At 49.8% G+C, this 22895-nt stretch overlaps 1 protein-coding gene across 3 annotated transcripts in view; it reads left to right on the top strand.

Annotated features, from left to right (window-relative positions):
- The window catches only part of RIMS3 (regulating synaptic membrane exocytosis 3), a 39102-nt gene that overhangs the window by 3438 nt on the left and 12769 nt on the right, over positions 1-22895 (top strand). The window contains exons 1-4 of one of the 3 annotated variants that reach the window (XM_016140057.2): positions 10392-10719; positions 12387-12563; positions 16991-17238; positions 22656-22797. In XM_016140057.2, the coding sequence (XP_015995543.1) occupies positions 17022-17238; positions 22656-22797 (359 nt within the window). In that variant the 5' untranslated portion in view covers positions 10392-10719; positions 12387-12563; positions 16991-17021. Of the gene's footprint in view, positions 1-10391; positions 10720-12386; positions 12615-16990; positions 17239-22655; positions 22798-22895 lie in introns of those variants that run through there. The other 2 variants (XM_016140056.2, XM_016140055.2) reach the window with 2 other exon arrangements.

Raw genomic sequence — 22895 nt, 5'->3', positions numbered from 1 at the left:
CACTTCCAGAGAGTGTGGGCTGGGGTCTGTGGCCCTCAGGCAGAACCATCTCAGAATTGACCTTTTGCCCTTTCCTACCCCCTTCCCTTGCAGCAGCCCTGGTGCCCAGGGACCTGGTTGTTTATGTGGCTCATCTCAGGAGGGAGAGGACCAGTCCCAGTCCCTCCAGCTCTCTCACTCTGGGCCTTGTTGACAGAGTTCATCCCTTGGGTTCAGGTTCTCCCAGTCTACCTGCAGAGCCAGAGGGCACGAGGCAGGGCTGAGGCACCAGGCTGGCCTATGTTCCCATCCCAGATCTCTAGTTCAACATGTGGGTGACCTCCGGCAAGGCACACCCCATCTCTGAACCTCAACTACAGAATGGGATTGATATTATCTTCCTATGGGGATGATACAATTAAATTAAATTCCAGCTGGAAATCACACAACTCTATCTCAATGTCAGTTAGCATTTTTACTCTGTTGCATAGGGGCTAACACTTACTTGGGCCAGGCCCAGGGCTGGCTGTGGGTGGGGGCAGGGCTGGTTTCATGAGTCTGTGGTTGCGCAGGGCCCTGCGCTTAGGACCCCACGCTTGGATTACTGTTTTGCTGTCACCATCTTGAAATTCTGAATAATTTTGAATAAGGGGTCCTGCATTTTCATTAAGCACTGGGCCCTACATATTATATAGCCTTGCAAATTGGGTGGGGGTAAGAGGAAGCAGGGAGGGACAGAGACCTGCAAATAGTTCCCAAGTGGAGGAGGTATAAGGTGGAGGACATGACTAACTGTCCTAGGGTGGGTGGGATGTTAATAATAGTAACATTTATTTAGTGCTTACTGTGTGCTAGGTTTTCTGCTAAGCACTTTACATACTCATCTTCAAATAGCCCTATGAGGTAGGTACTATTATTATTTCCATTGTATAGATGAGGAAAATGAGGTTAGTTAAGTTTCTTGGCCAAAGTCACATAGCCATCAAGTAGCACAGCTGGGATTCAAACCAGGTTGTTGGACTGCAGAGCACATGCCTGGACCAGGGAAGTCTTCAACTATGAGAAGGGGCCCCTGAGCTGGGTCTGAGGGACATCTTGGAGTTTGCCAAGGAGGAGGGTGTTGTGGGGAAGGGAGGGCTGTCTCAGTGGGGAAACACCTGTGCCGAGGCGTCGCGCTTGGCCAGGAAAGGTGGAACCGAGTCCAGATGTCTCTCAAAGGCTGAAGGAAATAACCTTTGGATTTCATGGTTGTGATTTTTCAAGCTCAGAGCTCCTAGTCACTCTTACCCCAGTCCCTGCTGCTACCATGATTCCTCGGAGCTGCCTGGCCCCTTTTCTTGCCCTGTTGCACACTTCTCCCCCACTACCAGGTAATCTTATCTACTCTCTTGACTTTAATTATCTTTTCTGAGCTCAAGACCTGAAGGTTTAACTGCCTCCTGGGCCACATTTAGATGTCTCACAATCAGCCTCAGGTCCAAACTCAGGTCCCCAGCTCTGCCTGCCAGCACCTGCTCTGCCTCCAATGTCCCCAGCTCATCTCTGCCACCACCATCCACCCACTTGCTCAAGCTGGAAAGCTGGAAGTTCTCCTGGACACCTCCCTCTCCCTCACCCCCACATCCCACAGCCAATCCTCAGCAAGTCCTGTTAGTTCTCCTGAATATCTCTCTTGAATCTGTCATCTCTTTCCCTGCCCGCCACCCCATCCTAGACCACCATTAGCTCTCACCTGGACCACTGCGACAGCCTCCTAAACTGGTCTCCTTACATTTCTATTCTTACCCCACTTGATTTCATTTTCCCACTGTAGCTGGAGTGATCTTCTAAACATAAATGTTTATACCATTTTTCTGCTTAAGACCCTTCCAAGACTTCTTGGAATAAAAGCTAGACTCTGATGTAATCTGTGAGGCCCTGCGTGAGCTGGTCCTTGCCTACCTTTTTGTTATCATCTTGGATCTCCCTCTCCCTGAGCTGCAGAACTTTCACACATGTCCTTCATCCTGGAATGTACTCCTCCTCTTGCTGCCCTGTTAACTCCTACTTAACCTATGTGCTAACCTGCAGATAGATACCAGCTTAAACATCATTTCTGCAGCAAAGCCTAAAAACTGGAAACTAAACACCCCTCCCCCTCCATAGGACCTTGTACTTCTTCATGGTACTCATCACACTTGAATTGCTTTTCCTTTGTCTCTCTTTCTTGCTAGACTGTGAACTCCATGGGGTCAGGAATACCGTTTTGCTTAGCCCTGGCACATAGTAGGTACACAGCAAGCTGTTCAGTGAACGAAGGAATAGATGAATCATTGCTACAGCATCCTCTGGTCTTCCTGCCTTCTCTAATCCTTTCTCATTACAATACCAGAGCCATCTTTCTAAAACACAGAACCGACCTTGTCACTCCTGGTACTTAAAATACTTCAGTAGCTCCCCATTGCTGACAGGAAAGGCCTCAGCATGGTGTTCAAAGCCCTTTGTGATCTGCTCCCGACTGCCTCTCCAGCCTCATCTCCTCTGCTCCCCCACCACACTTTGAACTCCTGGCAGTTCCTCTAGCGGATCAGCTGTTTTGTGCCTCTGTGCCTCTGCACTTGCTGTTCCCTCTGCCTGTGATGCCTCCCCACCTCTGCTTTATCTCTCTGGAGAAAGTCCTTTATTTGTGAAAACCAGTTCAGCTGCCACCTTTGCTGTGAAGTCTCTAAGGAGCCCTCCCAGCCCTCCCTAGGCAGAGTTAGGCCACCTCCCTCAGCTGCATCTGCATGGAGTCTCCATGTCTTCCTCTTTGTCTCTCGTTAAACTGAGCTCCTCCAGTGCAGGCACAGTGATTATTTTTCTTCAGGATTGTTCATCTTTGTGTCTCCAGCTCCCAGCTTCTCCCCTGTCTTAATTAGGTCTTTGCTTGTATACAGAAACCCACTCAAGCCAGCTTTAGTAATACAGCAGGGTTTATTACAAGGACACAAGGGATTCCTGGGAACTAAGGGACAGAAAATTTGTTAGCCTCTGGGAAGCAGGATCTGTAGGCCAGGAGAAATTGAAGCAGCCATTCTCTGCACCATGCTGGCCACCTTTACCTTTCTGTCTCCACAAACTATTTTCTTTGCTTTTCCAGATGCTGGGCCACTAATAGTTTCTGTATTGTGTCCCTCATTTCCAGGCATATTTAGAGATAGAACCAAGGGTTTGACAGGTCCAAGTCCAAACTAACAAGTGAAGGTCTGATTGGCTGAGTGGGTCAAGTGCCCACGCTGGTCCATTCAACTGCAGCCTGCTGGGAAGGATCATAAAGTCAGACATGCAAACATGGTTCTTGACCCCCTTAGAGAAAGTAGGGGTTTTTGTTATCAAGGAAAGTACTTCAAAAGACATGTTCTAGAATTCTTAGAGTACCACTGTGGGCCTGGCCTCCAACCTTCCATCTGGATAGCACCTAGAGGGCATTGTAATTTAAAGGGTAGTCTTATCCTGGGGCAGCACTGCTCAGGACAGGCTCTGAAGAACCTTTCAAGTGTCATTCAGAGGCCTGAGCAGAGAGATTGTGAGATGAAACCTTGAATTTTCTCACCTCTCCTTGGAGTGATGAGAGAGGGAGGAGAAGGGCCTAAGCCGTTAGGACAGTTCTCCCTTCTAAAATCCTACGTATCCTCCCAGACTTAGCTCATTTCCTTTCCTCAGCGAAGAACCACGCCATGCCTGCTCTTATCAGTCATTTTTTACCTACATTAATTCTATTTTTTATACTTCTCTAGTACTGAACATTTTCAAGTATTTACTCTGTGCCAGGCACTACGCATATGCATTATTTTACTTAATCCTCATACCCTTTGAGAGAGGTACTATTATTATCTTCATTTTACAGACAAGGAAACCGAGGGTCAGAGAGGTGACCTTTACAAACTAGGAACACACGACAGTGTGGCTCCAGAGTAAAAGCTCTTAACCTCTCTTAACTTCAGCTACTTATACACTTGCCTATTTTTTTTTTTTTTTTGGAACTGGGAGGGCCTCATGGGCAAATAACCAACTACCATCCTCCCTCTACTCCCCACTGCCCGATGAGGGTCAGACCAGAGCAAGGGCTCCCCACAGTGGGACAGATGGATGAAGGTAGAGTAGAAAGGCCATTTGAGTAGGGAGAAGGTCTCCTGCTTGTGGATCAGTCTTGTGTAGCTGTGTGCCTCTAAACCTGGGGTCCCCAAACCTCGGGCCATGGACCAGTCCAAGGCCTGTTAGGAGCCAGGCTGCACAGCAGGAGGTGAGCGGTAGGTGAATAAGCGCTGGTATCACCACCTCAGCTCCATCTCAGACCATCGGGCATTAGATTCTCATAGAAGCACCAGTTCCTGGTGCCAAAAAGCTTTGCTATAGACAAGTCTCTTAACCATCCACAGCCTTAGTTTCCTCATTAAAAAATGTGGGTCTAGTATTAGATAGTGGGTGGAAGGATGATTTGTAAATAGGAAAGAACTGAGCGATTTCTAAGGATTGTTATTACTGGAATGGACCATGGCAGCAGGGTGCCAGCTGGCCGCTGTGCCCAACCTTCTATAAAAGGCGAACAAGCCTGGAGCTTCCCAGCATGGAGAGTGGTACCTTCATTGATACTTGACATGACTTTCAGTGGCTCCTGGGCCTGCCATTGCACGACACTGAATCACATAGTGAGAAAGTGGGTTTCCTTTCAGCTCTATCAAATCCAAGCTTGTCCCAGGGAGAGTGTCCATGTAGTGGTAGTGTGTCTTTAACAACTTTCCAGTACTTGCCGCTCTCTCCTTTTCAACAAAGAGATCCTGACTGGCAGCTCCATGTAGCTAAAATTTAATAATATAGCTTTGTTAATACTGACCTTATTTTACTGTCGTTTTCCATTTATTAAAAGTGATATTGGCTTCCTGTTTATAATAGTAACACAGAGTTCTGCTTAAAGTAAATGCACATAGAAGTGTAAATTTTGAGAAAACAAATAATGAGCACCTCAGGAATGTATAGATTTGGCAGATGTCGTTGAGGGAGCACTGTGTTATGTAGATGATGCAAAATCGAAAAGTGGTACGGGGATGACAGAGATGGGAACCATTGGCCTAGATAATCTTGCAGGTCCCTCCCACCTACCTGGTAAATTTGAGCATCTTTCTGTGCTGTGCCAGCTTGCTTCTCTCTCCTCACCTTGTGCCCTGGCGTGGCTTGCTTTCAGAGAATCCTGCCATGATTGTCCCGCAGAAAGGAGAATTTGTGCCACAGTCCCTTCAGCCTGTTTGAGGGGGGTGGCTCTTGAAGTTGGGGTATCTGGATGGCGAATGGTGCACCCTCATCTCTGAGGCAGGGTTTGGACACTCCTGAGAGGAGTGGGAGGTGCAGGCTCCACAGTTCTCCCCGTCTCTATGGACAACGCAGGTATCAGGGCCTCCCAGAGGCCTGGAGTTCCACGGACTGCCGACGTTGTGGGTGATGGCCAGGCTGTCCCCAGAGCTTCATGCCCCAGAACTTTGAGCCCAGGGACAGTGAAACCAGGAGGCTTTGGGGTCTCAAAGGCCCCCTTTCACCTGCTCCCCACTTCCCCACCTTTTTGTTTTGCTGACTGCCTGCTCCTGGGGATTGAGCATCAACCTCAGGAAGCCTCAGAGGACACAAGATTTATCCACTGGGCCCGAGACTTGCCTGCCCCCTCCCCAGTCCCATGTCCACAGTGAGAGGGGAGGCCTGGGCTCCCGGAGGGTGGGGGGCCTGGATGGTGTGGGACTATCCAAAGTGAATGTCCGAGGGTCTCTGTGAAGGTATATTGTGTATGTATGTGCATGTGAGAGCTTAAGTTTATATGTATATGTGCATGCAGTGTGTGTGTGTCTGTGACGAATGTAGCTCTGAGAGATATGTTTGGGGGTCTCTCAGAGAGCATGTTATGTGTGTTTGTGTGTGTGTGCATGCATGCATGTGTGGGTGTGTGACGTGTGTGTCTGTGGTAAAGACATCTTTGTGTCATGTCTGAGGTTCTCTGTGAGAGTATTTTTGTGCAGCATGAGTGGCAGGGTGTCTCATGTGTCTGTGCGTGATGTGCATGTGGGTCTATGGTGATTGCATCTCCATGTAATGTGTCTGAGGCATATAGTGTGTGTGTGTGTGTGTGTGTGTGTGTGTGTGTGTGTCTAGGCAGCTTGTTTGCTGGGTGTGGTGTGTGCCTGTTGTATTGTGTATGTCGTTAGCTTTGTACAGCTCTGGCTATGTGGTGTTTCTGAGTGGCCACTTAAAAGCATGTAGTGTGCACACGGGTCTCTGTGCCCTGGAAAGGGATTAGGGGTGGACAGTGGGCTGTGCTGGAAATTTGGAGTACGTTGAGGGCGGTGTCTATTTGGGCTGGGGCTTCAGGTGTGATGAGTTCTGAGGAGGGTCCCCAAGGCTGGTGGCGGGAGTGGGCGGCGCCTTCCTGCTTGGCGCGGAGCTGGTAACCTGAGCCCCTTCACCCATGAAATATTGATCCAGCCTAGCAGCAGCCCTGGTAAAAAAATAAATAAATAAATAAAAAATAAAAAACCCAGGCAGGCAACCGGCCGCTGTCCTTGGTGCTGCTGTGTTTCCCCTGAAGGGGGCGTTGGGGCAAGGAGGAGAGAGACTTCCCCATCCACCAGCGCCCTCAGCAGAGGCCCTGCCTCCGAGGATGAACTAGCCTGTCCCTCCAGCCTGTCTGTCAGTTCTGCTAGCCCATCTAGGAAGGGGGAACAGAGACCAAATGGGTGTTTTGTTGAGATCTAGTATTTCCCAGGGCCAGGATGACCATACTGCTGGGTTTACCAGGGATAGTCCTAATTTACACCTGTGGTCTCTGTGTGATTCTTAGTAGTCCCTGCTCATTCTCAAAATAGTCCCAGTGGAATGATAAAGTATGTGCTCCCCAGAAATAAGACTTTGCTCCAAAGACCTTTCCCCCCACCTTCTCTGCTTTGCCCTAGGGCTTCTGTAGTCATGTGGGTGTGCAAGTGCTGTGTGTGTTTGAGTGGGAGGATTGTCATTCCTGTGCTTGGGCTGAGCTAGAATGAGCGCTTGGGAGCCGCGGGGCTTTGGGGATTTTGCTGCAGCTTTGACCTTCTCTGGGGGATCTAGCCCCCTTTTCTACCAGTCCAAATTCTGCTTTCTGTATATGCTGTGCTGTTTTTCAGACCTGGGCTTCCCCTGCCCCCTGAGAGAGAGTCAGGGTGCTCCCTGGCCTCCCTCTTGCATCCTGGACTGGGAAGGCCTGTTCTTGGTCTCAGAGGCAGGGTGTGGTGGGGCCTCCAGTTCGGCCATCTTCATGCCATCTTTCCCTACTTTTAACTGCTGATTCGCCCCACTTTGATGGGCTTCGCTTCCCTCTTATCCCTAACTGTGGGTATTACCTCTCGCTCTTTCCTCCCTCTGTACTCTTCTGTGGGCATTCTCCTTCCTTTCCGTACCCCACTTTTTCCTCTGGGGAGCATACCGAATCCTGCCCACTCACAATATTCTTCTGAGCTCCAGTGAGTCTGCTTACCTGCCCAACACCTCCATGTAGGAGTTGCAATATTATCACACACTTATCATATCTAATTGGGGAATCATTCCCTTTAAGCCAATTTTTTTCTCTAGACCTTTAACTCAGCCAATGTCACCTCTCATCCCACACCCTTCCTATAAATCACCTTGGATTCTGTTTCTTTTCCCTTCTCCCCAAACTTGTCATTACTAACTCTAGCCAGCCCCCCCCCCCCAAACCCTCCCATGACTACTGGCCACTCTTTACTCTACACCTGCACTATCTGAAGCAAGGCAGCCCTTCTTACCTGCTTCCTGACTGCTCCTCCTGCCGTCAGGCTTTCTTCTGATTCTGTGCTCAATGTCAGACTGATCTCTATAATGTATTACATCTCAGTTATGTCAGATTTCGCTCCCTTCAGGATTAAAGCCAAACCTCTTAGTCCTGCATTCAGAGTCCTTCACTGGCTATTCCCAGCCTACCTTTTCCAGCCCACTCTTTGCAGTTGTGTTTACCTTCTGAAACTCCAATGGCATTGTCTCAGAACATAAAGTTTTCTCTCTGGACCTTCCTAGGGAATTCCCACCACTTTCCTGCCAAGTCTACCTCCCCAAATCCCACGTATTTTTTGAGATGCTCTACAATGCACTTTCCCATGATGCCTTCTCTGGTCATCACTCCTCCTGCAGAACAACCAGAGTATTTTATCTCTACCTCTCAGCACCTCACGTAGTCTGTGGACCAGCAACATGGGAGTCTGTTAGAAATGCAGAATCTCAGGCTTCACCTGGGACCCAAGGAATCAGAATCTGCATTTCAACAAGATCCCCAGGTGATTTTTTTGAGCACATTTAAGTTTGAGAAGCACTGGCCAGTGTGTTCATCGAGGGCGGGAGCTTGCTTTGTTTGGAAGTGGCCTTCTGCCTGGGCCGGTGGTATTCTGAAGGGCCAAAGCTAGCAGCCCCTGTCAGGTGACAAGTGCCACATCTGCTCAGATCCCACAAGCAGTGGATGGTATGGACCCTTCCTGCCCGGAATCTATGCCCCGCAAGACCCCAGAGCTCAAACTCTAAATCTGACTCGTGAAAGCACTCCAGCAACATGAGGAGAAATCAATTAATCAATAAAAAAGCAGTTATCAAGCATATAGCAAAACTTTTCCCTCTTCACAAAATATATAGTAGTAGAAATGTCTGTTATTTTAATGTATGTTTTGCAGAAAAAAATGTGTTTTAGTTTGTTCTTTATGATAACATACATAATTAATACAGTTTCTGAAGTGGTAACTTTAGAAAACACAATATGTCACATGAAGAAAATATACATGACTCACAATTCTATTATTCAGCTATAAATACTATTGATTTCATGTTTATTTTAGATCACCATTCATTCATTCCACAAATATTTACAGAGCCCCACAATGTGCCAGACCTGTGCCAGGCACTGGGGGTTCTGGGTGAAGATGATGTGGTTCCTGTTTCCAGGCAGCTCATGGCCAGGGGGTGGGATGCGGGTGACAGGCACTGAACAAGTTAGGAACATCGCTGTATTAATTACCCAGGGCAGCGGTAACCTATACCACAGACTGGATGGCTTAAACAACAGAAATTTATTTTCTTGCAGTCCGGGAGGCTAGAAGTTCAAAATCAAGGTGTTGGCAAGGTTGATTCCTTCTGAGAGCTTTGAGAAAGACACTGTTCCATGGCTCTGTTTTGGCTTCTGGTGACAGCTGACAATCCTTGGCATCCCTTGGCTTGTTGCTGCATCACTCCAATCTCTACCTCCATCCTCACATAGGTGTTCCCCCATGTGTCTTTGTCTTCACAAGGCGATCTTCTTACAAGGACAGCAGTCATATTGGATTAAGGACCTACTCTACTCCAGTGTGACCTCAAGTAATCACATTTGTGATGACCTTATTCTGAGGTCATATTCTGAGATATTAGGCTAGAACCTCAATGTATCTTTTTTTTTGTAGGGACACAATCCAACCCATCACATGTGGGAACAGTACAGAGTCTTGGGGAGCACAGTAGGGGACTAACCTTGTCTGTGAAGACTGTCCTAGGAAATTACATTCAAACTGGGACTGAGCGATGAGTATGGATCAGGCAGGCAAAGATGGCATGACAGACAAATCTGGGGGCCACAGAACATGAGGGCAGCTAAAGAAGAGTATTTCAGGCAGACAGTTGACAAAGTGGTACATTTGAGGAGTGACAAAAAGTTCAGTGCGACTAGAATACAGAGGAGGAGCAAATGCATGGGATGAGCTGGGTCACTTGGCTTGTGGGTCTTGATGAGGAGCTTTTACTTTCTTCTGGAAGCAGTGCGGAGCTATGGGAGACTGTCACGCAGGAGTGATTCATTCTGCTTTGTGACCTGTCTCCTCAAAAAACTGAGTTATCTGAGGGCTCTGTTGTTCCTCTGTGTCCCCAGTTCTGAGGGAAGACACATGGCCATGTCCTAAAGAGCCCCTTGGCTGAGAGAAGACACATGGAAGCCCTGTCTAAAGACAGAAGGCATGACCATGCCCCCAGCAGCCCCCAGTCCAAGCGGGAAGGACGAGCCTTGACCTTGAGAACCTTGTCCTGAACAGGACACAGGGCTCACCCAGCTCTGGGTCTGCCTCACCCTTGAGTATCCTGAGTCTTTGGAGTCTGGGGAGCTCAGCTTTGGGCTTGGCCGCCCTTCTCTCCATTTTGCTGTGGGGACTGTATAAGAATGTGTCCAGGGCAAGTGCATGACCCTTGTGGGTCCCTGAGGCCAGAGGCCCCAATGCTGGGGGAGACAAGGAGCTGGGTCTTGCCGGTGCCATCTCCTCAGCACCTTGCTACCCTCAAGGGAGGTCTGGATATTGCCTTCCTATGCAGGACCCAGCCGATTTGATGCTTAACCTGTCCCTTACCACACCCTCAGAGGGCCACCCCTTTACTGTGTGTGATAGGAGAGGGCCCCCCTGCCCAGTGCTGCCTGTCTTCCCTTGGCTGGGCTGGGTGGGCCAGGCTGAGTGGAGGAGAAGTGGGTCAGCTCGGTAGCCATGGTGACAGCAGCTGCTCCCTGCCAGCCTTCTCATCTCCTCACCACAAACCTCACCGATGAGCTCTTTTGTCCGGCCTGCTGAGATGGGGGCCAGGAGTGTGAGATTGGGGGTTGGAGCGTGTATGAGTGTGTGTGTGTTCAGGCTCACACAAGTGCCTGCGCAGAGCTCGTGTGTGTGCCTCGGCCAAGGGAACCAACAGATTTGGGTAAGATACTTCCCAGTTCCCTGCCTGCTGAAGGGATGAGGCTTTTCCTTCCTCGCTGGGCTAGGCAGGGGCCGAGGCAATGGCGTGTGTGTGAGCATGCGTGGGTGTGTGAAGGCTTGTGGCTGTCCACATGACTGCTTCTGTGTGCCTTTGTGTGGATGAGTATCTTGAAGGTGTGTGGACATATCTGTGTATGCATGTGACTGTGTCTTTATGTGTATTATCAGTGTGAGTCTGTGTGGTGTGTGATCATACATTTGAAATTCTGTGCCCTGTGTCTCTTCCTATGTGTATAGTGTGTGTGTGTGTGTGTGTGTGTGTGTGTGTGTGTGTGTGTGTGTGAGCTTTGTGGGAGATAAAGATTGCACAACCAGGAGAGGAGCTGGCACAGTGTTCCCCACTCAGGCTGGTTATACTCCTTCAGCCCAGCCTACCTCCCCCATCACGCACCGGCCCTGTCACCCACCGGTATGTCCCTGAGGAGGAAGAGGAAAGGCTAGGAACCAGGGAACCCTTCTCCCCTTCTGTGGATGTAGGCGCTGGCCTCTGACACAGGCACGGAGTGGCATGGGTGATGTGGTGGGCAGCCCTGGTACTGGGCCAGGGTCAGGGCAAGGGTCTCAAATTCCAGGCCCAGCATCCAGTAAGGGGCCAGGAGCTGAGATGCCGACAAAGAAGGGCACAGCCTTACGTCGCAGCTCCCACTCCAACTGAGAGGTGCAGGATTCCAGATCCCACACTTAATCCTGGGCTCTGGGTAGAAGCACCCCGGACTGGAGTGGGAGCCGACCCTATTGGTTTCTGGGCCTTCCTATCAAGTGGTCGCATCTGACGTGCAATCCAGGCCAGCAAGCACTAACACCTGTACAGTCCCTTACCGTTTACAAAGGTACCACTATGAGCAGTAATAATGTAATTGCCCAACTAAGCATTTAGCATGTACCAATCCTTATTTTATAATATTTCGTCTAAGAATCCTAAGGCTGTTATTATTATCCCCACTTTAGAGATGATGACTGGTAGGCTTGGTTTGTTAAGGAGATTGCCCTGTCTCATACAGCTCGTAAGTGGCAGATCTGGGTTTTGAACTAAGTCCGTCTGCCTCCAAAGCCTGTGCTTTTAGTCACTTTGCTTTCCTGCTCCTCGTCATCTCACCTGATGCCCAGTCTGGCCTGGAGAGTCGGGCTGGGTCCAGGTGGCCAGTAGACTTATTTTATAGAAAAGTGATTGAGGTTCAGAGAAGCTGAATGACTGGCTGGGCTTGGAGCCAGGAGTGCCCCTCCTCCGCACTCCTGACTCCTGGGCATGTCACCAAGTGTCTGGGGAGGGACACAGACCCCATTAGTCAGGAGGAGGACAGAGGAAGGAAGAATACTGTCTAGAGCTCCTTAGCATTTGGACCTGGATGAGTCCCTCCTGTGTTAAAAGTCCTAAAATTGTGGGTGGGGCTTCAGCACCAGCAGCTTGATGTTAAAGTTCAGATTAGGGGACCCAGAGTTTGGAGGATTTTGTGAAGGAGGAAACAGCAAATCAGAGAGCTGAAGTGATTTGCTCAAGGTCACATGGTGATCTAGAAAGTTTGTCTTTTTATTCCGCAAGCTACTGGAAGCCTTTGAGGACAGATGTCTCCTTTAGCCCTTCTTATAACCTCCCCGCTTTCCTTCCAGACTCTTATCACATCACTTCCTCCTGGGAGCTACCTGGACTGCCTTCACCTCCTTTCTCGAAAACTAGTGTCTCAGCAGAAGTTAACTGAAGCCTCGCGTCAATGCCCTAAGGGAGTGTCGTCAGGAGGGGCCCAGCCCCCTGTGATGTGGAACGCCGCTCTCAGATTCATCAGCTCAGTGAGTTTGGGTTTTCTTCGAGGCGAGATGTGAGGAGGAAGCACCTAACAGGTGATGCAGAACCTGGGAGTTAGGAGACCTGGGTCGGTGCTCCGGTGTTTTCACCAGCTTTTTTTTGTCACCTTGGGTGTGTCTCCTTCCCATTCTGGACCTCAGGATGCAATAGGGGTGGCAAATTGGTTTTGACTCCTGAGCTGGTTCCCATCAGTTGGTGCTGGAACACAGTGCTGAGAGGGATTCTGAGGTTAAATCTGCCTCAATGGGAAAGAGAGGGATTAGTGATGTCTGCTGTGGTTGGAGGATGGGGAGAAGTGGTTATTTGCCACCCCTTCCAGCCTAACAGTCCATTATCCTGTGATAGATTCCTTTACCTTCCCTGTTGAGAAGTTGGGTGGCTGGGTTCATCTTTGGCTTTTGGATGGTCTCACTGACTCCTATAAAGCTCATTATTTGGTTGGACACTTGGTCAAAGGGACCCAGGGGCCCAGGGTGGCCTGACAGAGCCCTGAGACCTGCTGTTGTTGGGGTTCTGTAGAAGGTTTGGGAAGCCTTTAGGGTACTGAGACCCCATGATAGAAGCCAAGCATTGAGGGCTGGAAAGAAAACACCAAGCTTGTTCCTTGGGGAACTTGGAACTTGGCGTGGAGCTTTGATAGAAGTGGAGGCAGTGGCCTCCTCCCTGAGTGGTGAATCTGAGCTGTAGTCATAGATGCTGCTGAGCCGTAAAGTGGTGTCAGCAGGGAGAACTTGACAGTGAGGTCCCCATGACCCAGCAAAGTCTGGGCAAAGTTCCCTTCCTTGGGGTGCCTTGAACTGGGCTGGGAAAGGGACAGTCCTCAGAGGCAGGAAATTGTTGAAGTGGCTTTTGTGGAAAGTATGTAGTTCATTTAATAATCTTTTAGGTGCTGTGTTCTGTATCCTGCCGGCCCCTCACCACTCTGCCTGCTGCCCCTTTCCCATCCCCGTGGTCAGACAGCACAGGGCTTGCTGTGCAGTAGGACTTCCCTCCTCATGGGCCAGGTAGCTGGCTCTGTCTGTCTCTCTGTCTTTCCCTTCATGAGCTAGACTGGCTACCAGAGAAGCAACTAGAACCCCAGTTCTGAGCCTGCCAATGCAGTATGTATTCACAGACTCTGCTCTCCTAGTCAAAAGGACTTTTAGAGATCACCTAATGTAACCCATTCATTTTTACATACAGATAAAGAAACCAAGGCCCAGACAGGTGCCACAAGGTATCTGTATGCATCTTAATCCCACTATCCTGATTCTTAACTCTCCCAGACTACCTACGTAGGATTCCAATACCAAGGGTCAGGCCCTAAGACCTTGGGTCCAGTGGTTTGGGTCTGGCTCCTCCCATCCCCTTGGGGATAGCCAGCTGGGCTGGGTCCTTCCAGGCATTCATCAGCTCTCCAGGCCCTCTGAGTGGTTAAAGATGAGAAGTGGCTCTGGATGGTGCAGAGTCCTGGATGTCAAACCATCTGCTTGTCAGTTCTATTTATTATTCATGAGGAAACATGAGTCCCTGGGTTGGCGGGATCAGGAATTTTGTCCCTTACCCTCCTTCCTCCTTGTCCCCTGGGAGTGATGTTCTTGAGCTTGCTATAGGCTGGCTGCTTGGGGGGAGCACTTGCTTCTCCAGCTATGGTCTGGGTGGGATCTCTGCTGCCCTTTAGATGCTCATACCAGCTGTGGGAACCTGAGCCAGAGGGGTTTTTTTGTTTTTGTTTTTGTTTCATAATAGATACTTTCCTTGCACTTTTCTCAAAGAGCCCAGAGACCCAGGGCAAAACCTGAGCAGGAGGGATGGGCCCACATCTTTGGGTGAGCTCTGGGTTGAAGGGGCAGGGACTGCAGAGTGTGTCTGTCTCTCTGTGGAAACAGGAGACCTGGGCTCGAGTCCAGGCCTTGCCACTTTTTAGCCAAATAGGATGGGCAAGGTCTCGACTTCTCTGAGACTCAGTTTTCTCATCTGTGACATGAAGATAACAGTACACCTAACAGAAATACTTTCACGAGTAAGTTAGACTTACAGTGTAGCAGATTCAGAGTATCAGATAAGCACCCTTCCACTATCCACCAAGAGACCACGCAGATGCCCCAAGAAACACACAGACTGGCACTAGAATTGGAAAGTAAAGAGAAGAGATCATCATAGGCCCAAGTCCAGGGGACTTTCCATTAGTTGCAAGGTTGATGGGGGATGGATGGAGAAATACAATCCAGGGCTCTGCACACATCACAGGGTGAGCGAGAACAGGCCAGACAATCACAAAGAAGGCAAAATATGGCATCGACTCATCATCACTATCAGCCCTAATTCACCAGCCCAGCAGGAGCCATGCTGACCAGGACACCAGGTGGCCATTCTCAGCCATCTGGGAACTGCCTTCCCAGTCAGCCAGAGGGGTGCCTTCCCTTTCCCACCTCTATTTTCCCACCCCTTTCTATGTCTTTTTGAAAAGTTGAATTCCCTCAGGGTGACAGGCCTGAAGGTAAAGAGTCCTAGAAAGTGCCCTGAGCCCTGAGATGGGGAGCTGCCCTGGGAAAAGTGTTGTGGGCCAGACAGAGCCAGGAAGGACTGAATGAAAAGCATGCTGGAGCAGCTGTTTCTCCAGAACTTGCCCTGAGCATCAGACTTTCAGCCAAATTGTAGGACCAATAGCCAGAGATCCCACCTCTCCTCAAAACAGACCCATAGATACCTGTTGCCTGACTCCCCCTGAATGACTCCCAGTACCTTCTGTGCTCTTCCCTAGTACCCATCGGAACCGTCATTAAATATTTAATTACATAATTAGTTGTGTACTGTCTGTCTGTCCTCTTGGAATGAAGGCTTTAGGAGGGCAGGACTAACTCCACCTGGCTCACTACTGTATCTTTGGCACTCAACATAAGCCTTGGGATTTTAGGGGCTTAAATATTTGTTGAATGCAGTTAATGTGGAGAGTCAATTTGTATACTTTGGAAAGGAATTTGGCAGTATATTCCAAGAATCAAAAAAAAAAATGTTTATGCCCTCAATATCAAGTAGGGTGCTTTTGGATATGAGAGAACCCTGATTCAGACTGGCTTAAGCCAGGGGAGGCACATTGACTCACTTAATGGGAAGATCAGAGAAAGGCAGGCTTCAGGGTGGCCCGAGGTCCTTTCTGTATCTGTGTTTTGCTGTCCTCAGCAACACTGGCTTCATCCTAGGACTGGGCCCTCTCTATGGGGAGGAGTCTTGAGGGAGGAAGTGAAAGAGAGAGGCAGGGGGAGAGAGACCCCTCTCTTGTAAGCATGGAATCTGAGTCTTTTCCCTAAGTTGGATTGGGCCAACATTGTCACATGCTTACCTTTGGACCAGTAAGAGTTCCCAAGGTGATTGTCACTCGCTGACCAGCTTAAACTAATCAGGATATTGGATAAAACCAGCAACTCCTTCAGGAAGCAGGAGGAGAGAATGGAAGCTACCAGCAGTATCCACAGCCCTTTAAACCAGTCACCCAATTTCTATGAATCAATCCTAAGGAAAAAAAGCAGATAAAATCAGTGTAGAAAGAGATTTATTGCAGTGTTATCTAAAAGACAGGAGGGAGGGAAGGGAGTGGAGTGAAGACAGAGAGAAGAAAGTCGGACCTAATCTAAAAGGTAATTGTATTGAAGTGTTTAAGTCAATTATGCTACCTCCATACAATGTAATATTATGGTGGCGTTAAAACATTTATACAAACTGTTAATGACATTGGGAAATGCTTGTGATACAATGCTAAATGGAAAATCCTGGGATATAAAATTGTATTTGCAGTATGAGTTTAATTATTTTAAAAAATTCATAGAAAAGAGACTGAGAGGAAATAGGTTAAATGCATTGTGGCTGCCTCTCAGCAGTGCAGTTAAGGGCGACTTTTGGCTGCTTCTTTAGCCTTTTCTGTACCATCCCCTTCAAACAGGAGGACCCCTTCCACTTGCTCAAGTTCCAGCCAGTTTTGTTCTCCCTGTTCTTGTTGGCTATGAAATAACAATTGCTAACACTTATTGAGTATTTACTCTCTGCCTCACACATTAATCCCTACAGCAATTTGATGAGGTGAGTGCTTTTATTTCTTGTTTTGCTGAGGTGTTCACTGAAACCCCAAGATGCTTGGTCACAAGGTCATACAGCTAGTGTACAGAGGCCTTTGGAAATCCAAGCGTGGGCTGTGCGATTCCATAGCCTCAGTCTTTGCTACCAAACTATGTCACTTGCCAGGGCAGCCATGTGTCCATAAGAATAGTCCAATATATTGAACCAGACTCTGTGCACACTCTACATTTGTTTGTTCATTGAATTCTTACAACCTCAGAGAGGTTGCCCAAGGTCCCACAGCTAGGAAGTGGTGACTGCAGTAGAGTGGCCCTGGGGTCTGATGTGGGACCCCTTTGTTTCTTTGTCTCCCCCACAGAGTTGCCTGAGGCCCCGCTGCTCCTCAGACCATGTTTGACGGGGAGCCGGGTCCAGCCTCGGCCGCGGGCTCCAGGAATGTGGTTCGGAGCTCCAGCATCAGCGGCGAAATATGCGGATCCCAGCAGGTGGGGGGTGGGACAGGGGTCACCACTGCCAAGAAGCGGCGCAGCAGCCTTGGGGCCAAGATGGTGGCCATCGTGGGCCTGACCCAGTGGAGCAAGAGCACACTGCAGCTCCCCCAGCCTGGTAAGGGGGCATGGGACACCAAGGGGCCGGGGTGGGGCACCTTGCAATGACAGGGCGTCCAGGGACTGTCCTTTTGGGTGTGCATGCCCACACCCACAAACACTTATGTAGCACTTACCATATACCAGGCACTTTTCTAGGTCTGGTATGCGTCCTGACTCATTGAACCATCATGTCATTCTATGAGGCAAGTACAAAAGCACACAAAAGGGAAGTAAGATGCCCCAGACTACATAGCAAGTAAGTGGTAGAACCTGGATTCAAACCCCAGCAGTTGGGCCTCTGAGTTTATTACCATTACAGAACTCCTAACCATTATATTCTGCTGCCTCCATGCACAAAGTGACATAATCAGCAAGTATTTACTAAACAGTCATTGTGTTCCTGGCACTGTGCTAAGTGACACAACTTCACAGACACACACATCCACAAGACTCAGTCTCACCTGTAATCTCTGTTTCCTAAGTACGAAGAGTCACACAAATGTAGTTGCATAGTCATACACATACATTACAAAGTCACGAGAGAGACGTACACACATTAAGACACATGCCTTGCATAGTCACATAGATAGTGTGCTGTGTTACTCAGGTAAGACACTGCCCTACTGTCAGGAAAGGATTATACAGCCAGTCATGCTGTACATGGTCACAAGTGCTAGTCATGCAGATCATGCCAACACAGTCCTCTGATACAGACAGACCCAGATCAGAGAAACTCCATTACGCCCACATGCACGCACAATGGCCCATGGTCACAGAAACGTTGCACATGTGTATGTACATACCTCATGAAAAACCGCATTCACACACCTTACTAGCTATATACTGATAAATATGCTTTCTCAGACGCCTAGTTATGGAATCCCAGATATCCTCAAACTGGTGGGTGACCACCTGATCACATAGAGTCACACCTGGACCCCACATCACAGGGAGCCAGCCCTCCCCACCAAGACCTCTTTACTTTGTGGCATTAGCCCAGACACCAGCTGGTTGTGTATTAAAATCTCTTCCTGCTTATTTTTCTCAGAGTAACAACTTCCCCAAGAAACCTTCAAATAGGCAGCTGGGTGGGGGTGGTGAGGGGGCGGGGGTGCCGGAGGATCCGGGGAGAACGCTCATCAAGACTCCCAGTTGGGGCTGGGGGTGGGGGACTTTTCCAGGCCTTAAAATAGATTTTTACAAAGCCCTCCACAGGAGCATGTGGGATGGTCTTTTCTAGCACTCAAGCTGCAATGTGGTTTCTGGCTCACAGAAATGCTAAATGGGGAGGGGGCTTGCAGTTATCAGTGCCCCAGGGTGGGCATAGCCTCTGTGAATATGCAGTGTAGACCTGAAGGTCAGGAAGATGGGGAGCTGGGGATCCAGGAGTTGGGCTGGGACCAGACCAAGAGGTGGGATTAAGGTTGGAGGATTAAGATTAAATCAAGGAGGTGTTGGACTTCAAAAGACCAAGCCCTGCTGATCTCTGCTGAGTCAGCTTCAGACCCAAAGGGTTTTCGGTGCTCAAAGTGATCTGGACAGACAGTCTTTCAAAGCCAAGTCAGGAGCCTGAGTCACTGGGAGGTATTTCAGTGATCTGCCTCCATTTGTCCATCTTCCTAGACTCTAGTCAGCAGACGGGGACTGGAGTGGGCACCAGGGAGACCTCTAGCCTTGAGGGGAGCTGAGTGATGGGGATCTGGATCACTCATTTCAGTGGTATGCGAAGGCACGGCTGAAGGACTGGGGCCAGAGCCAGGGGAATTACCTCGATCCCCTTCTAATCGAAGGTCTCTATGAATCATCCAATCACTAAATGTCAGTGCAGGAAGGGCCCCTTGAGATCATCTAGTCTGATGGACTCATTTTATTGATGAGGCATCTGAGCCTGAAGAGCAGAAGGCACTTTCTTGGAAAATGACTTCAAGGTGGCCTTCAGAGCCATACCTTGCCATTTACTAGCTGGGTGACTCAGGCAAGTTACTTCAGCTCTCAGTGCTTGCCTCCTTGTTTGACAATAAGGACAATAACACATGCCTTGCAGAGTTGCCCAGGGGATTAAATGAGATAGGAGATGTGAAGGCAGCCAGCCTTGTACATAGTAACGGTTGGGGTTATTATTCTTACCCATGGTCACACAGTAGGGCCAAATGTGAGTTTTCTGACCTTCACAGCTCTGCCTCTTACTTGTAGCGTATTCCTCTCCCATCTATAATTCCTTGTCCTCATATTTCCCCCCAGGCTTTGAGGTTGCCAGTGTCCCAGCTTGGAGCCTTATCCTAGGTAGCATAATCTGGCCTCAGAGGAATGTATGGGGATGACTCACTGTGGGTATCAGCCATGGAAACTCCGTTCTGGGAAAAGATCTTAGCAAAGTGTCCCCTGCTGGCTCGAGGTGGGATGGCTCAGTTGCCTGCAGGGCTGGGCTGTGCAAAGTGGTGAGGAATTCCTCTCCTGGACCCAGTCTTCTGGGCTCTGGATCTGCCTTCCCAGGGGCCTCCTTTCTCCTGGTTTATCCATACCCTGCATTGGCTCGAGCTCTGCCCATCCTCTCTTTTGTGTTTTAAAGCTGCCTGGACCAGCCTTCACTCTAGTTCCCTGATCTCTTGCATGCCCCTTCTAGTTTATTTCTCACACCGCCATAGAGTGGCTTTCAAAAATTTACCCGAAGCTTTAGAGAACTAGTCCTGGTTCTAACTCCTCATGGTACCTTGGGGAAGTCACTTTCCCATTGGGTCTGTTTCCTCTGTAAATTGGAGCTCAAAAGACGCTCTCCCAGCTTCCTTCTAGATCTAACATTCTCTAAGTTGTGGGAGCAGTGAGGAGGGTGGAGTCAGAGCATTGGGGTCCCAGGACTCAGGTGAGTTCTGGCCTAGCCCTAGGCTGAGTCCATACAGGGCCATCCTGGTTTGTCCCAGCCCCTGCTCGAATGAAATTCCTCTTTCAGTACCAAGGACAGCAGCTCCACCCTCCTGGGCTCTGGACGCTGGGTCATTCCAGAAGATGCCATGGGGAGTGCTGTTGGGAGCTGTAACTGCCTCTCCCTTGTATGTGGTGGGACAAATGGGATGATCCCTGGCATCTTTCGGTCTCCAGAGACCACAGATTTATTGCAAGCAACTTGGCCTCGTTCTCTAGAGAGAGAGGCTACATAAAGTTGCTCCCCAGATCAACAGAATTTAGAGACTGGACAGGTATGAAACAGTAAAGAAATTTTCTCTAAGGTTGCAAGACTTTTCTCCCCATCCAGAAGACGTGGAATTTAATCTCTGCTGAATCACATCTCAAACCAACGTGCAGCTGGTGGAGGGGAGTGGGAAGTAGCATGTAGTAGACTGGGAGTCAGTGGGCCTGGGGTCCAGCCCCAGCCCTATGAGACCCTGGGCCTCAGGTTCCCCATCTGTGAAGTGGCAGGGGCAGGGGGCTAGCTGAAGTGTCTAACATTTCAGGATTATGTGCCTCCCCTATCCAAGGGCTCACAGTGGGTTGGGCAGGTCTGATCAAAGAAGGTACATTTCCTCCCAAATGGGTCAAAGCTTTTTCAAGCTCTAGAAGAGGGGGGACTGGGGCCATGTGGTAGTGAGGCTCTGTCAACTTGGTGTGTGTTGTGGGGGGCATTCCAGGGAAGGGAGGGTAGAGTGCAGCTCCCACAGACCCACCTGTCTTCTAACTGGGTTAGAGGAGATTGGCAGTTAGGAGCCAGGGACAAGACAAGTCCCCCGACACCCACCATTATTGCCAACGCTGTGAGTGGTGGGTCACACACTGTTTGTGGGTTTGCATCTGTGTGTGTGTGTGTGTGTGTGTGTGTGTGTGTGATTGAGTGGATGGGTTCAACTCCAAGTGTTAGTGTGCGAAGGTCACATTTATGTGGCAGAGTATGTCATGTGTATTTATGACTAAGACCTGGTAGGACCATCTGTGACTATTGTATGAACATACACATGACCTTGTATATGAGATCATTGTCTTCATAAATGTGATTGTGAGCACTAGTGTGTGTCTTCTTATGCCTGTTGGTATGAAAGAAGTATGTAGGAGCTAATGTGACTGTGTGTGTAAGACAGACAGACAGGCAGACAGACATATTGATGGTCCCATTGATTCCTGGATAGTTAGCTATTCCAATATCCTGGCAGTTGGGATGGTTTCAAAGAAGACATTCCTCCTCACTACCACCCCTGCTTCCGGTCCCCCATCTCATCTACCAGTGATGCTAGCCTTCTCAGCCTTCCCTCCCTCAGTGGGACTTCTGAAAGATAAGTAGGACAAAGCAGTAGAAATAAAGTTACCCTTTTCCCAGGCCGGGATCTTTGAAATCCCCTTCCCAACCTACCATTAGATATGGGTGGAAGAAGGGGTTGCCAGGGTAACAAGCTCCCCTCACCCCACTGCTTTGGGAAAGGGGTGCTGCACGTCCTGTCCCACCCGCAGCTCTCCTCATCCCTGTAGGAAACTTCACTCTTAATTTGCCTGGGTCTCTAATCGGTGACAGCAGATGGCTCCTTTGATACAGTCCCTATCTGAGTATCACTTCCCTTCCCATCAGGCTCTGCAGGCAGCCAAGCTTCTGCAGGGGAAGTCCTGTAAACCCTCAACACATCTGCTCCCCACACCCCTGCCCCAGGAGGAGAAGGTATCTAGAGGGACCACACTGCAATGCTGAGGAGGTTGCCACGGAAACCCAAGCAGGATGGTGTGCTGCTAGGACAGGCAAAGTGTCCATGTTCCCTTCAAGGCTGAGGGGGGGTGCTGGGATAGGGGGTAGAGGGGCGCTCTGAACAGGAGGCACAGTGACAGGGGGTGAGCTCTCTCTGCATACCTTCTAGGGTTCTTCTGCAGACTTCTCTCTCAAGGCCAAAGTCAGTTCAGGTCAAGCTAGCCAACCCTCTCCCAGTCTTGCCTCCCTAATGGGGAATCCCACCTTGAGAATGCATGTTAGTTTGAGAGTGGCCAGGATTTTTATAGGGCCCATGAAGGTATCAGAGAGGCGGGTTATGAGCTCCGAGTGTGATAAGATGCACAAGGGGAAGCAAATCTTGGAATCCCACTGAAGGCAAACTTTCCAGAAGAGAGAGGCAAAAACAAGTCCTTTGGGTCAAGGGCTGAAATTGAGTGGGAAGGTGGCTGTCAGGGAAGCCTGGCGACGGGGATGGGGAGGGCCAAGCACTGCGGGGCAAGGACTTTCCCTGATTCTCAACACATCCCAGCCCCACCATCCCAACTCTGCCTCCATCCAGCTTCCTAGCCCGCTTTGTGTGTGCCACTGCCCTGAGCAGGGCCAGGGGGCAGGCTGCAGACGGCTTTAGAGGTCATCTCATGGCTCCGCCTCCAGTCACAGCCCTGCCATCATGCCCCTTCCCAAGCGGGTGACTTCGGGCAGCTCGTCTGTGATCTGACCTTGTTCCCTCTCTGTGCTTTGGGGCGTCACAGAAGGGGCGACCAAGAAGCTGCGCAGCAACATCCGGCGGAGCACGGAGACAGGAATCGCTGTGGAGATGCGGAGCCGGGTCACGCGCCAGGGCAGCCGAGAGTCCACCGACGGGAGCACCAACAGCAACAGCTCCGACGGCACGTGCGTTCAGCCCACCCACCGTGGCCCCCGCCCTCCTCCTTGGTCCTACACTGAGCCAGGGGCAGGGCAAGAAAACCTCCAGCTGGATTTCCAGCCCA

The sequence above is a fragment of the Rousettus aegyptiacus genome, unplaced genomic scaffold (assembly GCF_014176215.1).
Source record: "Rousettus aegyptiacus isolate mRouAeg1 unplaced genomic scaffold, mRouAeg1.p scaffold_m13_p_1, whole genome shotgun sequence".
Lineage (NCBI taxonomy): Eukaryota > Metazoa > Chordata > Mammalia > Chiroptera > Pteropodidae > Rousettus > Rousettus aegyptiacus.
This window is presented reverse-complemented; position numbering and strand designations above follow the sequence as displayed.